At 40.9% G+C, this 16,311-nt stretch overlaps 1 protein-coding gene across 2 annotated transcripts in view; it reads right to left on the bottom strand.

Moving 5' to 3' along the window:
- Positions 1-5,906: 5,906 nt before the first annotated feature.
- The window catches only part of VWC2 (von Willebrand factor C domain containing 2), a 125,464-nt gene continuing 115,059 nt past the window's right edge, over positions 5,907-16,311 (bottom strand). Inside the window, exons 4-5 of one of the 2 annotated variants that reach the window (XR_006716146.1) lie at positions 6,025-6,420; positions 5,907-5,939 (exon numbers count right to left, since the gene is read on the bottom strand). Coding sequence is in view for 1 of the 2 variants with exons in the window: in XM_045494258.1 (XP_045350214.1) it covers positions 6,269-6,420 (152 nt within the window). In the remaining variant the exon portion in view is untranslated. Of the gene's footprint in view, positions 6,421-16,311 lie in introns of both variants that reach the window. The other variant, XM_045494258.1, reaches the window with a different exon arrangement.

The following is a 16,311-nucleotide window of genomic DNA, read 5'->3' as shown; positions in this document are numbered from 1 at the left end:
TTATCTCTGCTTTAAATGTCTGGTAGAATTCCCCAGGGAAACCCTCTGGTCCTGGACTCTTATTTGTTGGGAGATTTTTTTTTTTAATGTTTATTTATTTTTGGGACAGAGAGAGACAGAGCATGAACAGGGGAGGGGCAGAGAGAGAGGGAGACACAAAATCGGAAACAGGCTCCAGGCTCCAAGCCATCAGCCCAGAGCCCGACGCGGGGCTCGAACTCACGGACCGCGAGATCGTGACCTGGCTGAAGTCAGACGCTTAACTGACTGCGCCACCCAGGCGCCCCTGTTGGGAGATTTTTGATAACAGATTCAATTTGTTTGCTGGTTATGGGTCTGTTAAAATTTTCTATTTCTTCCCTTCTGAGTTTCGGTAGTGTGTGGGCATCTAGGAATTTGTCCATTTCTTCCAGATTGCCCAGTTTGTTGGCATATATTTTTTCATAGTATTCTCTAATATAAAATCAATGTACAGAAATCAGTTGCATTTCTATATACCAGTAATGAAGCAACAGAAAGAGATATTAAGGAATTGATCCCATTTACAATTGTACCAAGAACCATAAAATACCTAGGAATAAACCTAACCAAAGAGTAAAAGATCTGTATGCTGAAAACTATAGAAAGCTCATGAAAGAAACTGAAGAATACCCAAAGAAGTGGAAAACCATTCCATGCTCATGGATTGGAAGAATATTGTTAAAATGCCGATACTACCCAAAGCACTCTACGTATTCGATGCAATCCCAATCAAAATAGCACCAGCATTCTTCACAGAGCTAGAACAAACAATCCTAAAGTTTGTATGCAACCACAAAATACCCTGAATAGCCAAAGTAATGTTGAAAAAGAAAAACCAAAGCTGGAGGCATCACAATCCTGGACTTTTAGCCTGTATGAAAAAGCAGTCATCATCAAGATAGCATGGTATTGGCACAAAAACAGACACACAGACCAATGGAACAGAATAGAGAAAGGAGAAATAGACCCACAAATATATGGCCAACTATAATCTTTGACAAGGCAGGAAAGAGTATCCAATGGAAAAAAAAGACAGCCTCTTTAGAAAATGGTGCTGAAAGAATGGGACAGAAGCATGCAGAAGGATGAAACAGAGCAGTTTTATTACACCACACACAAAAACAAATTCAAAATAGATGAAAGACCTAAATGTGATACAGGAAACCATCAAAATTCTACAGGAGAAAACAGGCAGTAAACTCTTTGACCTTAGATGCAGCAACTTCTTTAAAAATTTTTTTTAACATTTATTCATTTTTGAGACAGAGCATGAGTGGGAGAGGGGCAGAGAGAGAGGGAGACACAGAATCCGAAGCAGGCTCCAGGTTCTGAGCTGTCAGCACATGCCCCGATGTGGGGCTCAAACTCATGGACCGCGAGATCATGACCTGAGCTGAAGTCAGACGCTTAACTGACTGAGACACCCAGATGTCCCTCAGCTGCAGCAACTTCATACTTGACATGTCCCTGAAGGCAAGGGAAATAAAAGCAAAAATGAACTACTGGGACCTCATCAAGATAAAAAGCTTCTGCACACCAAACAATCAACAAAACTAAAAGGCAACCAACGGAATGGGAGATGGTATTTGCAAATGGCATAGAGGATAAAGGGTTAGTATAAAAAATCTATAAAGAACTTACCAAACTCAACACTTAAAAACAAAAAATCCAGTGAAGAAATGGGCAGAAGACATGAATAGACACTTTTCCAAAGAAGACATCCAGATGGCTAAAAGACACATGAAAAGATGCTCAGCATTGCTCAATATTTGGGAAATATAAATCAAAACCACTCTGAGATACCACATCACACCAATCAGAGTGGCTAAAAGTAACAACTCAGGAAACAATAGATGTTCTCGAGGATGTGGAGAAAGGGGAACCCTCTTGCACTGTTGGTGGGAATGCAAACTGGTGCAGCCACTCTGGAAAACAGTGTGGAGGTTCCTCAAAAAATTAAAAATAGAACTACCCTACAACCCAGCCTAGCACTTCTGGGAAATTATCCAAAAGCTACAGGAATGCTGATTTGTAGGGCCACATGTACCCCAATGTTTACAGCAGTGCTATCAACAATAGTCAAATTATGGAAAGAGCCCAAATGGCCATCAACTGATGAACGGATAGAGAAGATGTGGTTTATATATACAATGGAATACTACTCGGCGATGAAAAAGAATTAAATCTTGCCATTTGTAACAATGTGGATAGAGCTGGAGTGTATTATGCTAAGTGAAATAAGTCAGAGAAAGACAAATATCATATGATTTCACTCCTATGTGAATTTGAGAAACTTAACAGATGAACAGAGGGGAAGGGAAGGAAAAATAAGTTACAAACAGAGAGGGAGGCAAACCATAAAAGACTCTTGAATATACAGAGAACAAACTGAGAGTTTATGAGGGGTGGGGGGTTGAGGGGTGGGAGGTGGGTGATGGGCATTGAGGAGGGCACTTGTGGGGATGAGCACTGGGTGTTGTATGTAAGTGATGAGTCACGTTAATCTGCTCCTGACACCAAGACTACACTCTATGTTACTAACTTGACAATACATTTTTTTAAAAATGGCTTGTGTCTTTAATTCTGTTTTCTATATAGTTAAGCTATATTTTAAACTAACAGGCATAGTTTTCAACAAGTCTCGGCTGTTGTGTGCATTGTGCACATTCCAAATAATGGACACATTAAACACAGTTCACTGCTCAAAATCAAAACAAAACCCAAAATATGAAAACACCTGAATTCCCTGGAATTTTTGGATTTTTTTAAACATTGTATATACATATAATGTTTGTATTAGGGAACTAGAGAGTTTCTATTTATTTATTTACTTATTTATTTATTCATTCAAGTTTATTTTTATTTTGAGAGAGAGAGAGAGAGTGCGCAAGCAGGGGAGGGGCAGAGAGACAGGGAGAGAGAGAATCCCAAGCAGGCTCACACTGTCAGCACAGAGCCCAATGAGGGGCTCAATTTCATGAACCGTGAGATCATGACCTGAGCTGAAGTCAAGAGTCAGAGCTTAACCGACTGAGCCACCCAGGCGCCCCAAAAGGAGATTTTCTTAAACATGTTCATGATGCTACAAATTTTAAAATGGGTAAGAAGTCGTCTCTTAAACATGTTCGACCACACAAAGGAGATGAAGAAATTCAAAGTCTCAAAAAGTCGAAAGAAAAATAATGAAACAAAAGATAGTTTTGAGGCGTATCAACCCCTTGAGGTCAAGGATGCTCTGGCCTCCACATTTGCTCTAGCCTCTGGCCCAGTACGGATGCATCTAAAGTGTGCTGTGTGCAAGAATAAAAGGCAAGGTTTTAAAATTACGCAAGCTTCCGTGGAATGTGGAAATACTGACATCCATCAATGGCACAGGAGGGATTCTGTGACTGAAAGAATGAATCTCAATAGCAAGTCAGATTAGATCACTTCCAGAATCATCCTGTTGTTTACATAGGTCACTTCCCTTTTGCAGACACGCAAGTTGGGTAATTTGGAACAAATTCATGTAATACATTTTAAGCACAGTTTCTTCTTTCAACGTGAATAAGTCCCCTAACAATTAATGGGACTCGTGGGGCAGACTGATTGGAATACTAAGAATGACGGCTCGCCAAAAACGTCTGCACTTGAGCTTGGAGGCTCCTTGTTCAGGACTATGTCCAAACCAAAATATTTTGCAATCAGATAACTTGGACTTGTATTTCCCTCTTTATAATGCATGTATTAAGGTTATTAAACTCATTGAATAGTTTCGTTGTTAAAATCTCTGTAAAATGTTCTATGGGAAAAAAGAAGAGGAAAATAAAATTTCGACCTGCTATAGCTTTATAGATGTGGAAGTCTACGCTAATGGCAAGAAATAACCTAAGCATAATAAGCTTCTCTTAGACAAAAATGCAAATCATATCATTCCATATTAAGGATATGCAGTGTCGTCAACCCAGGTTCTGCCATGTTTGGTTTCCATATTGTTCTTACGTGGAAAGAGGACCGTGGGGTTGAAACCAGAGACAGAGTTACTCTAACAACAGCCACTGCCCTCCAGCTCTCCCAACTGTGCCGGGGACAAGGGTGGGTCACATGCCTTTACAGCAAGTGAGAGCCAGTTTCCCAAGATGGTCTCCCGTTCACTCTCTCTGCAACAAAGTGCCAGGTTTCCTGAAATTCTCACAGCACTCAAGGTCCCCTTGCCATCACTTCAGAGCTCACCGCCCATCCGGGTAGGGGCTGCATCACCAAAGGAGGCAGGGCGGCTCTGGGCCTCATCCACTGAGTCTCTAACGGCTGCATGCCTGATGGGGAGAGAAGAGGCTGTTTGTGTAGCGTTAGCGATAGCTAATGACCCACCTCCTCATGGGGACTGGTGCCCATTTGGCAAAACCATCACTTGTAGGACCCTGTCTCAAAAAAAAAAAAAATCTACCTTTGGATAATAGAATGCTGATGGCCAATGCCTAGTAGGCTTTAGTGGCAAAGGTTAAGTTTTGGAAAGCGACTAGCTAATACTTCCCCTGAGTATTTTCTTGAAAATCTATGTGTGTGGAGCCCATATGGCCCACGGTGTTCTTGATAGACAAGATTAAAATTAAGTGTAAGCATACGGAAAGTTCTTGAGGCTTCATTTAGGGCTGGCTTTGCATTTATTAAGGTGCACAGTGGCTCACGTTTTCACTAATGACAAATATATCAATTTTTCTTGATTATTCAACCTTTAATGATTGAATGATTTCTTAAGATACTGGATGATATTTTGGTATTCTCTGCTCTTTTTAGGAAAGCTTTCCAACCTCCCTTTGCTGACCTCTGGGCTCCTGCCACAATGCACTATAATTTCTTACTCATGTCATGCCAAGGGCCAAAAGCCCAGGAAGGCGAGAAACCATGCTTTATTTCCTGTTTTTGTCATCAAATAATTTATACTATTAATATGTGCTTAATTCAAGCTCTGGGGGTAAATAAAAGTATGGGGGGAAAACTTTACAGATTTCAAATCATGATTATAAATTTCCTTTTTCACCTTACACCTTTTCAGACTGACAACCTTTTCACTAGTGTGCCAAGTGTCGATGCTAATGGCAGAAATATTCTCTAATAGGCCCTGCGCAAGGGTCAGGATTTGCGGCGGCAATTGAAGAGAAATCAAAGTGGTTTGGAATTACATGTTAACAACACAAAAGTCACAGAGTGGACACAGCCTTTAGCGCTGTTTGTTTTCACATCCTGGATGGGACTCCCTTCACTCTGCTTTCGAAATACAGGGCTATCTTCTGATTTTACTCTGTCTTGTATGGAGGGTAGGTGATCATTCCAGTGAAACGTGTGTCCATCTAGTGGAGAGCTGGGATCCCTGCACCAGGTATAGACTTGTCTGGGGTCTGTTTTCCTCCACTCTGCCCCAATCAAGAAATCCCCCTCTCTCCCTGCATGCTTCAGCTTTACAGAACAATGCAAACTGTCCAGCCTACCCTGTTGCTTAAGTTATGAGATGACTAAAGGGCACGCTCAGAAGAGAAAGTAATGAACAGAGGATGAACCGTATGTGTGTGTCCAAGTACGGTCCCCAACGCGGAGGCATCGAAAACATAGGAAAAATGCATGCCTGTTGTCCTGGTATAATGATTCATCAGTGACTGAAAACGGAGGTGGTAAAACCTATAAGTCATCAGAAGAAGGAAATATATTTATGTGAAGTAGACTGGATCTCCTAAGGACACTAGATCGATCTCTGTGATGAAACAGAATGGGGGCAGGATTTCCAGATTTCATCATCGTATGGGCCATCGACGGGTGCAGTGTTCCGAGAGGTGAGGCAGAATCAGCCACCACAAACAACCTCGTGTGATGGAATCAGAAAGGAAGCAGATATGCAGGTACGCAGTGAAGGCGGTTGACAACACAGCATTTTTAATCTGTATCTATAGAAAACATTTATATAAGCTCTCTAATAGAGGGATTATAGAAATACATTTAATATATAATAGTGTACTTCGGTGTACTTACTGTGAAAATAGCACATTTATTTAGAGAGGGGGTTTTGTGCCCAAAGTTCTTGTGGACGTTTTGAAATAGACCCATTTCCTTCTTCTGCAGGAAACGGTTACCGAGAAGCGCAAAAGGTACGCACAACTTTGCACACTCCTCATCAAAAGTCTTCTCCTTTTGGATGACATTCCCCAGAGTCATCTAGAGTGTTCACGTCAGTAAAATATTCTAGAAAAACGTCTGTTTTTTTACGGCCCCGTGTCTACACCTGCCGACATTCGTGCCTCGTGCACATGGCCTGTCTTTCAATTCTCCATGTCCCTTCCTCGTAAGTACAGTGACATATGGTACACTCGTCCGTCTTCACTTCTCTTCCAGCTGGGATGACAGCAGTTTCTGCAAAGCAGTTTGGACCTGGAACGCAGAAAAACGTGTTATACTTGCAGCGAGCGTTAATCTATAATGTATTTAATTAGGCAGTCAGCTTCACAGGATATGTTGTGTTCACTGTCCCACGGATGACAGTGGGAAAGTTATGCTTTAAATAATACGAAGTACCCCCACCTTTTTTGTGTGTGAAATGAAACTGGCATTATTTACATGTTTTTACAAGTGGCAATACTGTGATTTTCACGAACGGTTCTGTTTTGGGGCCTTATATGTAAGTCACACCGGCAACCATTTGATTTAATTCTAAGTAATCACAGGAAAAAGTTAGTGAAATGTAACTTTCAAAGAGCCAGGCTGAGTCTGATTCTCCAAGGCACCTTTACAAGAGAGAGCTTAAATAAGCAAGCGGCAGGTTTCTAGATGTCACCATATGAACCAATGACCTGAGGGGCTCCTGAAACACTGGCTGCTGGTCCCACCCCCAGAGCGTCTGACTCACGAAGTGTGGGATGGGGCCAGAGGATCTGCTTTGATGACAAGTTCTCAGGTGCTGCTGCCACGAATGGTGGTCTGGGGCCCATGCTTTTGAAAAGCACCGTCTTAGCGTTTACCAGCCTGTGCGTCTTCCCCAGGCTTCCACGCGGGCCAAAGATCCCTACAAATCTCAGTCAGCGTCAGCCATAAGCTTCTCTGCCACCTGCATCATGCTCTATGGAAGGTCAGGGATATGAAGGAATGGTTGCCAACGTGAGTTGACACGAACCGTTTTTATGTTATGGTTCACGCAGCTGATCCGGATCTGAACAGCTGCCTCCAAACCTCCCTCCAGAGTGGAAATGTCAGGAGTTAACCGTGACCTCAACAAGGGCTCCCAGCACTGAACTTCAGCAGCGAGTCACATTCTCATTCTCCCTTCCTTTGCTTCCACGGTCTTTGATAATATGCCCGCTACCAAAGTAGGCTGAACTGTGATGTGTGAAGTCATAAAAGAGACGAAAGACATTCATTCACCGACACCATTTGTAAAAATAAACTAATCCAAACAAGCTCCTGGATGGCTCAGTTAAGTGGCTGTTGATTTCAGCTCAGGTCATGACCTCATGGTTCTTGAGTTCAAGCCCCACGTCAGGCTCCCTGTTGATGGTGTAGAGCCTGCTTGGGACTCCCTCCCTTCTCTCTCTCTTAAAATAAATAAACTTAAAAAAGAGAAAAAGAAAGTTGTAAAAAAAAAAAAAACAGAATAATTCTAGGCAGAAAAACTCATGTTTTTATGGCTACTGTTTTTCACATTAGCCAAGCTGCAAAGTGTACTAGCTCCTAACTGTCACACACTGGAACCCGTGTCCCAGTGCACACAGCCCCTTCTCCCTCCAGGGACTCTGCTCTCTTCTTGCCCTCAGCCTCCCCACCCAGCCCTAGGATTCATCTCTTGACTTCATTTTTTTCTCCCTTGGAGACCTTGAAATGTTAGCAATCATCCATCTGGGGAGGAAGCCGTGTTGCAGCTCCAATCCCCTCTCTGCTGAGCGCTAGTCCTGTGTCTCCAGCCTGCTGGTGCTTCAGTCTTGCCAGGGGTGGTCAAGTCCCTCCCCTCTGTCAGCTCTGGTGAACTGCCATATTTTACTTTATTTTTATTTTTTAAAATTTTTTTAGTGTTTATTTATTTTTGAGAGAGAGAGAGGATGAACAGGGGAAGGGCAGAGAGAGGGGGAGAGAGAGAATCCCAAGCAGGCTCTGCACTGTCAGCGCAGAACCCGATGATGATCTCACAAACTGTGAGCTCGTGACCTGAGCTGAGATCAAGAGTTGGATGCTTAACCAACTGAGCCACCCAGGTGCCCCAAACTGCAATATTTTAAACACATACATACCCTTGCCCACCCAGTAGGCCAACATGAGATCCTCTGTCTCTGCACATTCCCACTAAACCCACTCGGGGCTGCCTTCCAAGCTCCTCAGGGAGGGATGGCTTCCTCAGCTCTGTGAGGTCAGAGCTGGCCAGTGCTATGGCCATGCTCTGGGAAGGACTCACTTTTTCAATACTTGTCCTACTCGGCAAGTGAAACACCCATGAATCTTATATTCTCATTCTCTTTGGCATGCTTTCTTTCCATTTGTCTCCTTTGCAGAGTTTAATTTAAGGACACAATCTCCTAATTTGCCCTAAACTCTGTCAGTGTGCTTTGCACATAGAAGACACACCATAATTGCCCAGAAAACCCGTACTCACAGGTATAGGTATTTACAGGTCTATAACCAGAAAAATCTGGATTCAAAGTCTGATACCACTGCTTGATAGTTATGTGATCTTGGAACAAGCAATATAATTGTTTTGAGTTTTAAAAGCCTCAATTACAGATGGGCAGAAGACCTGAATAGACACTTCTAATGAAGACAACAGACACATACAAAGATCCTCAACATCAACCATCATCAGTGCATATCAAAACCACAATGAGATATCACCTCACACCTCTCAGAATGGCTAAAATCAAAAAGACAAGAAATAACAAATGTTGGCAAAGATGTAGAGAAATGGGAACCCTTGTGCACTATTGGTGGGAATGCAAATTGGTGCAACCACTGTGGAAAACAGTATAGAGATTCCTCAGAAAATTAAAAATAGAACTACTCTACTGGGTATTCTGCTACTGGGTATTCACCCAAAAAAACAAAAACACTAATTTGAAAAGATATGTGTAGGGGCACCTGGGTGGCTCAGTTGGTTAAGCATCCAACGTCGGCTCAGGTCATGATCTTGTGGTCCATGACTTTGAGCCCCACATCGGGCTCTGTGCTGACAGCTCAGAGCCTGGAGCCCAGTTCAGATTCTGTGTCTGCCTCTCTCTCTTTCCCTCCCCAACTCACGCTCTGTCTCTGTCTCTGTCTCTCTCTCTCTCTCAAAAACTAAATGAACATTTAAAAAAATATATGTGAACCCCTATGTTGTTGCACCATTATTTATAATCATCAAGATATGGAAGCTCTCTGAAAGTCCATTGATAGGTGAATGGATAAAAAAAGATGTGGAATATATACACAATGGAATACTACTCAGCCATCAAAAAGAATGAGATCTTGCTATTCGCAGCCACCTGGATGGACCTAAAAAGTATTAATTATAAGTGAAATAAGTCATTCAGAGAAAGACAAATACTGTATGGTTATATATTTTTGCATGCGGATGCCTAATAGTTCTACCGCCATTTATTAAAAAGATAATCTTCATTGTCCTGTGTTGACTCCTTTGTCAAAGATCGGGTCACTATATGTGTGCAGGTTTATTTCTGGGTTCCCAATTCTGTTTATTGATCTAGTCATCATACCACACTGTCAGTTCATGTAGATTGTCAAATTTGTAGGCACAGAATTGTTCATTGTATCCCTTTATTATCTTTTTAATATCTGTGGGGTCTGGAGTGATGTCTCCTATTTCACAATATTACTAATTTGTGTCCTCTCTCTTTTCTCTTTAGTTAGCCTGGCTAGAGGCTTCTCAACTGTATTGACTTTTTTCAAAGAACCAAATCCTGGTTTCTTTGACTTTCTCTATTAATTTCCCATTTTCAATTTAATTGATTTCTCCTCAAATTTTTATTAATTTTTTTCCTTCTGCTTATTTGGATTTAGTTAGCTCGTCTCTTTCTAGTTTCCTTAGATGAAGTTTAGACTGATTTTAGTACTTTCTTATTTTCTAATATATGCATTCAATGCCATAAGTACTCCTCTAAGCACTGCTTTTGCTGCACCCCACAAATTCTGATTAAGTTGTGTTTTCATTTTAATGAAGTTCAAAATTCAGTTTTCAAATTTCTCTTAGGACTTCTTTTTTGATCCAGGTGTTATTTAGAAGTCTGTTGTCCATTGCCAAGTATCTGGATTTTCCAGGCATCTTTCTGTTGCTGATTCCTGGTTTAATTCCACCATGGTCTGAGGGCAGACACCATAGGATTTCTATTCTTTTAAATGTATCACAGTGTGTTTTGTGGACTAGACTGTGGTTTATCTTGGCAAATAATCCATGTGAACTTGAGAAGAATGTGTATTGTGCCACTGTTGGATAAAATACTCAATAGATGTCAATTGTAACCAGTTGATTGAAGGTATTGAGTTCAACTGTGTCCTTACTGATTTTCTGTCTGCTGGATCTGTCCACTTCCGATAGGAGATGTTGAAGTCTCCAACGTAATAGTGAATTCATGTGTTTCTTCTTGCATTTCTATTGGTTATTTTCCCTCATGTATTCTGACACTCTGTTGCTGGTGAATATCACATGGAGGATTATTATGTCTTCTTGGAGAACTGACCTGTTTATCTTTATGTTAATTACCTTCTTTTTTTTAAGAAAAAAATTCATGGTTATTTATTTTTGAGAGAGAGAGACAGAGCATGAGCAGGGGAGGGGCAGAGAGAGAGGGAGACACAGAATCCGAAGCAGGCTCCAGGTTCTGAGATGTCAGCATAGAGCCTGATGCAGGGCTCAAACCCATGAACTTCAAGATCATGACTTGAGCTGAAGTTGGATAACCAACCGACTGAGCCACCCAGGCACCTCAGACCTTCTTTATCTGTGATATCTTTCTTTGCTCTGAAGTCTACTTTGAAATTAATATAGCTACTCCTGCTTTCTTTTAGTGTTAAAATAATATATTTTTCTCCATCCACTTCCTTTTAATATATATGTGTTTTATATTTAAATTGGGTTTCTCATGAACAATAGATAGCTGGGTCTTAAAGTTCTGACTCACTCTACTTCTATCTTTTAGGCCATTAATATTTAAAGTGGTTACTGAGGGGTGCCTGGGTGGCTCAGTTGGTTGAGCATCTTATTCTTGATTTTGGTTCAGATCATAATCTCACAGTCATGGGATTGAGCCCTGCATCTGGCTCTGTACTGTGTGTGCAGCCTGCTGGAGATTCTCTCTCTCTCTCTCTCTCTCTCTCTCTCTGTTCCTCTCCTCTGCTTGTGCATGCTCTCTCTCTCTCTGAAAAATAAAATTAAAGTGTTTATTGATATAATTAGATTTCTATCTACCAGATTTGTTGTTTTCTGTTCCCCTTATTCTTTGTTCTTTTGTTTCCTTCTCTTCTTGCCTTTTCTGGATTTAACTGAGCATTTATTATGATTACATTTTCTCTTTTTTAAACACATTTTATACTTCTTTTGTATTTTTTTAAACTTTTTTTTTAGCTGTTAATCCTAGAGTTTGCACTATACATTTACAAATGATCCAAGTCTGCTTTTAAAAAAAAAAAAAATTTTTTTTTTCAATGTTTATTTATTTTTGGGACAGAGAGAGACAGAGCATGAATGGGGGAGGGGCAGAGAGAGAGGGAGACACAAAGTTGGAAACAGGCTCCAGGCTCTGAGCCATCAGCCCAGAGCCCGACGCGGGGCTCGAACTCCTGGACCACGAGATCGTGACCTGGCTGAAGTCTGACGCTTAACCAACTGCGCCACCCAGGCGCCCCAAGTCTGCTTTTAAATAATGCTATTGTGTCTCCAGAGTGGTGTGAATAATGACAATAACAAATAATCCTAATTCCTCCCTCCCAGCCACTGCATCACTATTATTCATTTCACTTCTCCATAAACATAAATAAAGATAGCTATCCAACTACATACATCAGCATGCATAACCGAACACATTGCCTCCTGAATCATTTGGGATGGACTATTATCTGGTAGATCATTTAAGAATATGAAAAATAAAAGTTTTTGTTTTGCCTTTACTTATTCATTCTCTGGTGCTCTTCCTTTATGTAGATCCAAGTTTCTGCATTTCTCTTCTCTCTAAAGAGCTTCTTTTAACATTTCTTGCCAGGGAGGTCTCTTGGCAGAAAGGCCCCTTAATTTTTGTTTGCCAGAGAAAGGCTTTATTTCTCTTTCACTTGTCAAGGATAATTTTGCAGGGCACAGAATTCTCTCAACACCAACTATTTTTCTCTACTTGCTTGGATGGTTTCCTAGGAGAAGTCGAATGCAGTCCCTGTATTTGCTCCTCTGTAGGAAAGGTGCTTTTACCTCTGAATTCTTTCAAGATTCTTTGCTTATCTTTGATATTCTGAAGTTTGAATATGGTATGCCTAGGTGTAGGGGGTTTTCTGGTATTTATTCTGCATGGTATTCTCTAGGCTTCCTGGATCTGTGCTTGGTGTGTAACATTAATTTGGGGGAAATTCTTAGTCATAGTCTCAAATTTTGCTTCTGTTTTGTTTTTGTTTTTTTTGTTTTTTTTTTTTTTTTTAGGCATCTTCCCCTTCTGATGTCCCCGTCATGCATGTATTACACCTTATGTAGATGGTCTATGGATCTTGGATATTCTGCTTATGAGCCCATCAAAGGAATTCTTCATTTATGTTACTGTTTTTGATCTCTAGCATTCTTCTAGCATCCTGGCATTTCTTTTTGATTTTTAGAGCTTCCATCACTCAACTTACATTACCCATCCATTCTTGTGCATTGTCTGCTATTTCCATTAGAGCCCTTAGCATATTAATCACAGTTATTTTAAAATCCTGGTTTGATAATTCTAACATGCCATGTCTGACTTGGATTCTGAGGGTTGCTCATCTCTGTGTTTTTGACCTTTGAGTATGCCTTGTAATTTTTTTTTTTTTTGACAGTTAAATACATAGTATATTGGGTAAAAGGAAGTGCTGTAAATAGAACTTTAGTAAGATGATGGTAAGGTAAGGGGTGGAGGGAAGGGAAGCATTCTGTATCCTATGACCAGGTCTCGGTCTTTCCATGAGCCTTTGCCTCTGGACTGTGAACTTTACAAGTGCTTCTTAGTCCCCACCCCCACTTTGGTTGTCCAGGATGGCTAGAGTGGGCTGCACTTGGGTGCTTCCCTTCTCCCATGTGGAAGGCTGAAGTGAGGAGTTGGGTATTTCCCCTACTCCGGGTCAGTTATGTCCTGATAAAACTCCAGAGGGTTAAGCTGGCTCTGGTCAAATATTTTCCCTGGACGGCAGACCTTGTTAAAAAGAATAGAATGACCTGAAAGATTTCAAAATGGATACTTGGTCCCTCTACCTTCCATAAGACATCAGAGCGCATAAAATTATGGGAACCCTCTCCCAGGACCGGGTCCTGCTGGCATTTTTGACTGTCAGACTCATCCACACTGAACCTCCAGCAATTTGTCAGTTACAGGCTGTGACCTCAGATCTCTGGCGGGTCTAAGAAGAGTTACTGACTTTTCAGTTTGTTGAACTTTTTACGTTTTTAGGATAGAAAGGCACCTGGAAACAGCAATGATTGATTTTTGAAGACTGAACCAGTTTTACATACCTGGGATAAATCTCACTTGGTCACAGTATAAAATTCTTTATATATATTATTTTGTTTGTTAATATTGTAGTAAGAAATTTTGTTTATATTTATGCAGGATATAACACGGACTTCATTGAATGGGTTCGAAAGTGTTCCCTCCTCTATTGTTGGAAGACATTGTGTTGAGGTGGTATCAATTTTTTAAATATTTGGTATTATTCTCCAATGAAACCACATAAGTGGTTTTGAGGGGAGTTTTAAAAATGATGAATTCAATTTCCTGAATAGTTTTCATATAAGTTATCGATTTCCTATTCAGATGATTTGGGGTAGTTTTTATTTTTCAAGGAATTGGTTCATACCTTTTAATTTGTGAAATTCATGTACGTAGAGCTACTGACAGTATTCCTTTTAATGTCTGTTGGGTGTAGAGTGGAATCTCTTGTTTTCTTTCTTTTATTAGTAATTTGTCTCTTCTCCACCCCTAAAATCTTTTGTTTTGCTGGAGGCGTTTATCAATTTTGTGAATCTTTTCAAGGAATCAGTTTTTGTTTCACTGATTTTTCTCTAGTGATTTTCTGTTTTCAATTTTATTGATTTTTGTTCTCATCTTCATTATTTTTTCTTTCTACTACTTTTGGTTTATTTTGCCTTTCTTTTTCTAGCTTCTTGAAGTGACTTAATTGACTTGAGAATTTTCCTCTTTTTTAAAGTCAGCATTTAGTTTGATAAGTTTTCCTTCCAGAACTGCTTCAGCTGGTGTCTCGCAGGTGTGGATGGGTTGTATTTTTATTTTCATGAGACATTTAATTTTACAGACTTGTAACTCAAGAACTATTAAGGATCTTGAGGGGGAAAAATGCTCATGATAAGTTGGTACACTAAAATACAAATTACTGCAGAGAATCCTGATGACTAAAAATAGATTCTGGCCACTATCGTCATTCACGGGCAAATAAACCTCCATATAGTTTACCTCCTTAGTAACTAGGGGAATAGAGAGAAACAGTTTTTAATCTTTATCAATTAATCTAATTATAAATTTAACTTTCATATTTATATGCTACTTTAACAGAAACATGAAGCACACCAAAAAATTTCACAAACATGGAAAACGAGATTTAGACCAAGTATGAGTCAAGTCACATGGCTCATGTTAATTACTGATACATTACATTATGTTCACCTGGCCTGGTTGTTATTAGAGGACTCTGGCTAAAGACGGCTAATTTCATAATGAACACAGTACATAATGCTTTTCTTACCTCTGGGACAGCCATTTAAGTTAACAGCTGATAGACATTGATAAACTCAACCTCTCTGTGTTAATTTGATGTCAGGGCAAAGGGTTTACAATTGTGAAAGCTGTTGTCTATACCATCTGGACCCCATGAACAGGTGCACCCCCTTCTCTGTGGCTGATGCACAGAATCAGAATAGCTCAGAGCCAACGGGCATGGTGCCTGCTCATGGAGGGCCGTCCACGGGAAGGAGTGGTCTCATTCCCTTCAGGGCCTCCACACTCCATCTCTTCAAGTGCAGTCTGTGTTGAGTTCCCCATTTTGCCCTGGTTACCAGCACTATTAGCCCATGATGGGTGTTCATTTAGGGTGTACCGAACTCACGATACTTTAGGCTGAAGCTCACAAATTCTAAATCAAGCCTGAACCTGCTGGGACATTTGTCATATGAGGGATCCCTCCTGGCTGCTCCTGGGTCTCCCGCAGAACTGCCTTCCCCAGTGACAGCCTCAGTGCCCAGAGATGGGCTGGGAGCCCCCGGGGACAGGAGCCACAACTAAGCTGCCATTTCATCCAGGGTCTAGGACTGCAGGCAGCACAGGGCTAGAACTCAGGAAATACACAATCAGGTTACAGTTTTAGAATTAAATAATGAATGGATATGACTAAAATAAAACTAATACAGCCCTGCTGATGGGTAAGTTGCCAATATACTTCAGATTTTGACAGCAAGCAATGGAAAGCAGCAATTAGACATGGAATTAATGAAGAAAGGTCTCCACAGGTGCCTGGAGGCATATCTCCTTCTCTTCCATCAAAGACCAAACATTGAGGAACAGCCCAGCGCACGAGAATGACAGGGCAACGGAGCAGAAATCCATGCGGTGTAGGAGCCCAGCGGGGCCAGCACTGGCTCAAGGCAGCTCATTTTATTTCAGGCACTAGACTATTGGCATTCTTTCCTTTGGAGCCATGCATTAAAATAAGATTAATTCCCAAGTATACCGAACTCCACATCAGTTTCCCATCTTGAAACAGCTATGTCTTCCCTACCCTGTTGTAAATTGTGTTCCCTACCCCACAAATCTGACTTCTGAAGATGAAATCTCCTGCTGTTATTTGCACAGAGGAAGCAACATCTAACGCATTTCAATTTCCCTCTCATATACCTGGTGTATGTTAGATTCGTAGGGCGTTGGTCTCAAAAAGCCAGGAAATACTGTTTTCCTGACATGCATTTTCATCTCCCCGCCAAGTCAAATGAAATAACCAAGTATATGTTCACGTGTTTGTGTGTGCATACATGATCACGGCACATGCATGCTCTTCTGGGAAGGGTCTAGTACAAAATCATTTTTTAACCAGAAAGTGGGGGAAAAAAGAGCAATTAAACCA

This window comes from Leopardus geoffroyi, chromosome A2, assembly GCF_018350155.1.
Source record: "Leopardus geoffroyi isolate Oge1 chromosome A2, O.geoffroyi_Oge1_pat1.0, whole genome shotgun sequence".
NCBI lineage: Eukaryota > Metazoa > Chordata > Mammalia > Carnivora > Felidae > Leopardus > Leopardus geoffroyi.
Note: the sequence above shows the minus strand (reverse complement) of the source record. Positions and strands in the feature narration are given on the sequence as shown.